The 6,914-nt window shown below is 39.0% G+C and overlaps 1 protein-coding gene across 1 annotated transcript in view; it reads left to right on the forward strand.

Annotated features, from left to right (window-relative positions):
* ANXA5 (annexin A5) overlaps nucleotides 1-6,914 on the forward strand; it is a 23,717-nt gene that overhangs the window by 8,564 nt on the left and 8,239 nt on the right. The window contains exons 2-3 of the mRNA XM_029951189.1: nucleotides 2,481-2,560; nucleotides 2,980-3,036. Of these exons, the coding sequence (XP_029807049.1) occupies nucleotides 2,481-2,560; nucleotides 2,980-3,036 (137 nt within the window). The remainder of the gene's footprint in view (nucleotides 1-2,480; nucleotides 2,561-2,979; nucleotides 3,037-6,914) is intronic.

Raw genomic sequence — 6,914 nt, forward strand, 5'->3', positions numbered from 1 at the left:
GCCCAGTCAACAGACCAACAAGCTGAATGCCTTTAGCTAGGAAAATGGGTCTCGATCTTGGCATTAGTTTATTAATCTTAGAAATGATGTTGTAACTCAGCAAGTCAAGACAGTGTGAAATTTATAGCAACTAAATAGTTAACTTTCTGAAGTGCTGGATCTTTCTTTCCTGCTTCTCTTTTTATAGTTGGATAGGTCCTGCCACTAAGGCAGAGGAGAATACATGTATCTTAACTGCAGAAAATCACCTTTGAGTTTTATTCGATGTAATATTCAAAGATCTCTTTCTTGGGATGTTGACTCTGGTGAGTGAGGCTTTGTGTGCGGCATGACCGATGGAACTCTATAAGAGTCTAGTAACTGTGTGTCACGCATGATGCACACCAGCTATGTGTCTGGTGTGTCATGAATGACCAGTGTACTGGCTGTCATGTATGATACAAAAGATAAACATAACATAGCTCTTGTCACCAAGGAGTTTGCAATCTATTTAGGGGTGACATGATCTAGAAAAACTGCAGGTGTTAGAGGATAGTAAAACCGAGACTAAAGTCGAATACCAAAAATGTTTAATGCAAGAATTTATTTAGACCAGAGAGGTCATTGAGGCTTTTGATGTTAGGAGAGGCTCTTTGGTGCAGCCACACAAGCTTTCAAGACTAGGTAGGCTTTGGGTGGGTGACGAAAACATTTTTGGCATTTTGGTCACTGTCTGCAATGGCATGGAGACCACAGTGAGAAAAGTATACTGAGGGAATGGAAAGAACTTGACTGCCATGGAGGATATGTGCATGTCTTGACTCATGCACGCTGTTTTGTAGATGCTTTTACATGACTGGGTGGCAACGAGAAAGAATGAAATCTGGCCATTTATAGGAAAGTGGATGGACCTCGAGGGTGTCATGCTAAGCGAAATAAGTCAGGTGGAGGAGAGATACCATGTTTGCAGTCATAGGTCTAACAGGAGAAACTTAACAGAGGACCATGGGGAGGGGAGGGGGGAAAAAGAGTTAGGAAGAGGGAGGGAGGCAAATCATGAGAGTCTTGAATACAGAAAATGAACTGAGGGCTGGAGGGGGAGGGGGTGTGGGGAAGGGGGTTGATGGTCATGGTGGGGGGCACTTGTGGGGAGGAGCACTGGGTGTTATATGGAAAACAACTTGACAATAAACTATATATTAAAAAAAAGAAATATAATGATCCAAAAAGGAAAAAAAGAAGTTTGGACTTGATTCAGAGGTATTGCAAATCCCAGAATGGGGCCGTGGAACATTGAAAGAACAACTGAAGGAGGCTAATCAACCTCTTGATTCAAATCTGATAAGCTATAAGGGTGGGGAGGTAAGCTAGGCAGTTATGTCTTAACCTAGGTTGGGGGGGAATGAGAGGGGGTTAAATCAGAGAGAGGAGAAGTATTTGAAAGGATTTGATTGTTAATCATATATAAGTTTTGTAGTAGAGGGATAGAAGATTCTTTCAGCTGTCTTTGTGTTTGGATAATTCATTGAATTAAACATGTAGCTCTTTTAGAGCTTTTAGACCTTTTATTTATTTTTTAATGTTTATTTTTGAGAAAGAGAGAGAGAGAGAGAGAGAGAGAGATATCGTAAGGTGGGTGAGGGGGCAGAAACAGAGGGAGACACAGAATTGGAAGCCAGTTCCAGGCTCTGAGCTGCCAGGAGCTGTCAGCACAGAGGGCGGGCTTGAACTCGTGAACTGTGAGATCATGATCTGAGTTGAAGTCAGACGCTTAACTGACTGAGCCACCCAGGCACCCCTAGAGCTTTTAGACCTTTTAAAATGGAAGTGCCAAGCTTTTAAAGTTTGTCTGCTTTCAGATACCGGTTAAATATTTAAATGTCTTTGAGCTGTCTTCAATAACAGCTGTTTGAAAGTTAGTGAAAAGGGCTTGTATACTTTTATAGATACCAGTTCTTGCCTTTACTATGGTATTATGTTGAATAACTGGAAATAGAGGTGGGAAGGGGCATTTTTTAAAATATCACTGCTGTCTTTCAGAGTTAACCTTATTTGCTATAGAGGAAAAATATCTTATTAAGTGAAAGAATGGTCATGCCTAAAGAAAATAAAAACTTAGAATTTTAGAGAAGACCTTGTTTTGAAACTAATTGTGTAAAACTTTTGAAAGACAGCAATACAAAGTTTAAAATTATGATCAGTTGTATGTTGGAGGCTTTCCTGTACCATCATATGTCTACATTGGTTGAGAGCATTTCTAAATGGCTGAGTCATGGATTTAGGCTTGAACTGAGAGCTTTTGGGAGACTTTAATTTGTTTTCTATCAGCCACTCAAGGAACCATTTGCCTTTGGTGTTTAGAGCACTCACAGATGGAATAGGGACCATTTATACTAGTCTAGCATTTCCTTCTTTATGTCTCTTCCATTTGATTAATGGGGCAGGAGATCTTTGTTTCGTGGAAAGAAGCTGTAAATAAGTGTGAAATAATTCTGTTGCAGAATATGGCTCAAGCCTGGAAGATGACGTGGTTGGGGACACATCAGGATACTACCAGAGGATGTTGGTGGTTCTCCTTCAGGTATTGGCTGGAGACTATTTGTAGTTTGATTAAAAAATCTGAAGCCGGACTGGTCTGAATCTAGTTAAATAAGGTCATTTAAAACTCTTTTAATTATTTCTGGTACTTGCTTGCCCGCATTTGTGTTTCAGAATATCTGACCTAAACTCTTAAGAGTTAGTAGCTAATTTACAGATTTGCTTGTTTGTTTGTTTGTTTAGTGTAAGATATCACTGTTCTCTTTATTCATAGGATTTAAAATCAAGAGGGTCAGATTGGTTTTGGACACGGCTGTGTGATGAGTGAAATATTGTAGAATTGCTATCTTAAAATTATATTATTCCTAAGAGAAAGAGCTTTGTATGCACAACCATCAGGTGGAATCAATTTTCCTTTTCAATAAAACTGCACATTCAGTAATGTGATATTATCTCTTATAGGCGAATCGAGACCCTGATGCTAGAATTGATGAAGCACAAGTTGAACAAGATGCTCAGGTGAGATGTGATGTGTGGTGATTCTATTCTGACATATAAGTGAGTGAAGAATCCGTGCTAATGGAAAAGTCTTAATATATATTGTGACAGCATCTAACATAATCTTATTTCTGGGCCCTTTACCAATCATAAGACCCATGTAAGTATATTTCTCTCATTTTTCTCTCGGCAGTAAAATATTTTGTCCCCAAACTGAAATAAAATAAAATAAAACAAATTACATATAAATAGTGAGTTTCACCGAGATATGTTTTTTTGGTGATTATGAAAATTCACAAAATAGATAGTTTTACCAAAAAACACAGATACAATTGATTCCACTCCAGTGAGGAGGTAAGTGTCTTGACAGGAGAATATAAAAAAGAAATAATAAGGTATTTCAGTGATAAGTGGTGTCTGAACACATAAATTACAAGTTATTGTAGTATTTGGGAATTCCTCCTTCCTTTTGATAGAATTCTAAGTAGGATTGTTCTCTTGTCAGCTGCTTTTTAGTGACTCCCAAATGAAATTCTATACTCAAATGGCTTTTAAACCCCAGTATAGTCTTACTGTGGTTAATAAGTAGTCAAACAAACAGATGGTAATCTGACGGGGGGTGGGAGGATGGGTGAAATAGGTGAAGGGGATTAAAAAGAGTGCACTTACCATGATGAGCACTGAGTAATATGCAGGATTATTGAATCACTATTGTAAACCTGGAACTAATATAACACTGCATGTTAACTATACTGGAATTAAAATAAAAAATTTATAAAAACATAAGAATTCAAATGTAGGAAATAGTGTTAGGAAAGTTTTGAAACATGATACTTGAAAACTTGGAATTGGTAATAAAAAAATTATTTGCATTGCTAGAATCTATACCATAGTCCTGTCTCTCTGGTCACATGTTTCAATATACAATTCTGATTGTTGGTCCTACACCACTGAAAAAGGAAGGGTCACATTCACTCCTCCAATTGACTTCTCTATGAAACAACCGTTGGATGTGTAATCCCACTTAGCTAATGGGAAAGAGAGGGCATTAGTATTCTTTTGGGTGGGTTGATTTTGTAAAGGCTTTAGAATGTTGGCATCTTTTTGTCTAGCTGAAGACAGAAGGAAAGCAAATGGATGCTTCTCTCACTGTCCTCCATAAAATGCAAACTTGTGTCACACCCCTATATAAAACCTTAAGACGTCAGTGGATCCAATCCCATGATCTTCAGAATAAAGTTAAAGCCCTAGATGCGGTTTATAAGCCTCTTTGTTATCTGCCCCTTGCTTTCTTATGCCTCCAGCCTCTCTTGGTCTTTCTTTCTCCATCTCCCCCTTCCTCCACCTATTATCTATTTCCTCTTTAGGAGTCCGTCTCCAGGTTAGCTATTTTTAAGGTCTGCCTGACCCTTCCAGGTATTTGTCAGGTGTCCTTACAGGAAAGACTATAGAATCTCCAGCTTCCTGTCACAGTCGAACCACGTTATACTGAAGCTGCCTGTTTACTTGTCTGTTGGCCCGGGGCACTCTGAGCTCTCAGTTAGTTTGCATTCTCTGGATTTAGCATTTAGTAGGCATTTGGTCTATAACTGGTGAGTGGATTAGTACATAACTTTGAAGTAGAGGGGATGATTTTTCTTTTATAGATAAGGAAACTGAGGCTCAGGGATTTGAGAATGAAGCCCATGGTCCCCACTCACTAGTAGTAGAGTTGGATTTGTACCTGGGCCTGTCTAACCCCCAAGCCCTTTCTCTTTCAACTAGATGACCATCTGTGTTCTTGCCTGCTAGTTCCTCTCCCCTGATTCCAGTACCATGTAAAAGGCTTATTAAATATAGGTTTGAAGAACAGATCTAGCCTAACTCTGCATTCTTGGAAAAATAAATTTGTCTCCTTGAGGAGAAAGTTCTAGGTCAGCCCTTCAAACCTGTACTCCCAACTGTGAGAGATACCTTATTGCTTTCCAAGCATTAATTATTTGTGGGCTTTGTAGGAAACAATGTGATTCTCAAACTTCTACTCTCAAGAGTAGGAATTCTAGATGCTTTTTGGTGGTCACGGTGGAAGAAGCCAACTCCAGTGGTCTCAGAAGATTGTAGTGAGTCCTACATTAGCAGGCAGTGGGCTGATTTCCCAGCACAATTGGTGATGTAATGAGAGCATTGCTGCAGTGTGAGGCTAGTGAATGGAAACAGTGCATTTTTACCTCATTTTCATTGATTTTTCTCCTCAGAGCACTCAGAGTATAGCATTGCTTCTTGGGCTTTGAAGTGCATGTGAATCACCTGGGGATGTCTTGAAACTGCAGATTCTGACTCAGTAGGTCTGGGTGGAGCCTGGGATTGTGTATTTTTAACAAGCTGTCAGGTGATACCTTTGTGGTCCTGGGACCACATTTTGAGTATCAGGTCTATATAGGTATCGCTAACCTGCTGTGCAGAGGATATGACCATTCAGAATCCTGAAGTGGAAACTTTATACATCTGAAAACCGTCTTACGAAATTACCTTAGAATAATCCAGGTTTTCTTTACCCTTTCAGTGATTAGGAAACAACAGAACATGTTACATTGGCCATTAGTCTTTGATTCTTTTTTTTTTTTTTTAAAGTTTATTTATTGAGAGAGAGAGAGAGACAGAGAAGGGGAGGGTGAGAGGAAGGAGAGGAAGAGACAATCCCAAGCATGCTCCATGCTGTCAGCACAGAGCCTGTTTTGGGGCTCAGTCTTGAGAACCATGAGATCATGATCTGACCCAAAACCAAGGGTCTGATGCTTAACTAGCTGAACTGCCCAGGCGTCCCAGTTTTTGATTCTTTAAAAGGTATTGTTATTAATTAATTCAGCCTGTTAAAAATAAATATCTTTTCATCCTTATGAAAAGGAACACACCTAGTTCTTGTAGCAAGGGCAGCTGGACTGTTCTCATGAATAGGAATTTAAGATTTCTTAATTGAGAGTAAGCGGAGACAACCACAGGGCGGGCCCTTGGCTCTTTTATAAGCTTTTGAACTTTTTTCTCTACTGATAACCTGGCACTAAGAGGATTCCTTTTATTTCATGGATTTAATAAGTCAGTCATTTACCTGGGAAATTAACATTTTGTAGACAATCCACTTTACTTTCTTACATTTTTAATGTGTTAAACAGATTTTACTTCCTTTCCCCCTCCAAATTCTTGGTTCATGCTCAGGGAGAGAAAGCTGAGCAGTTAGGGGAAGTGGGAGAGGAGAGGAGAAGGAGAAGGAATCCGTGTTTACAAAGTACCTGCTTTTTATTATCTGATGCTGTTTGATGCATTCATTATCTAAGTTACATATTCTGCATTAATGCCTCTGTAGAAACATTATCCCTGCTCTGTAGGTAAAGACACTGAGACTCAAGAAGAGATGAGTGGATCAAGAAGATGTGGTATATATACACAATGGAGTACTACATGGCAATGAGAGGGAATGACATATGGCCATTTGTAGGAAAGTGGATGGACCTTGAGGGTGTCATGCTGAGCAAAGTAAGCCAGGCAGAGAAGGACAGAAACCATATGTTTGCACTCATAGGTCTAACAGGAAACATTCAGAATGATCTAGCTTCAAGAAAAGCAAGCAGTTAGTAGTGCTTAAGAAGAATTGATTCAGTATCTAATGGATAGTTGATACCTGTCACAACACAGCATTTTATATACTGTTAAGTGAAACTACAATACAATCTAAGTTTATTTTGGGAGTGTTTGTTGTATAATTGGATTTAATGAAATGTTTAGAGGTGCAGTAGGCATGACTTTGAGTAGGTAATGAAAGAAAATGCAAAATGCTAATTGATTCATGATGTGGTTTCATCTTAGCTTGGGCAAACCATGCAGTATTTAATATATAGTAGCAGAATATTTACTATTGAAGCTTG

The sequence above is a fragment of the Suricata suricatta genome, chromosome 1 (genome assembly GCF_006229205.1).
Source record: "Suricata suricatta isolate VVHF042 chromosome 1, meerkat_22Aug2017_6uvM2_HiC, whole genome shotgun sequence".
Lineage (NCBI taxonomy): Eukaryota > Metazoa > Chordata > Mammalia > Carnivora > Herpestidae > Suricata > Suricata suricatta.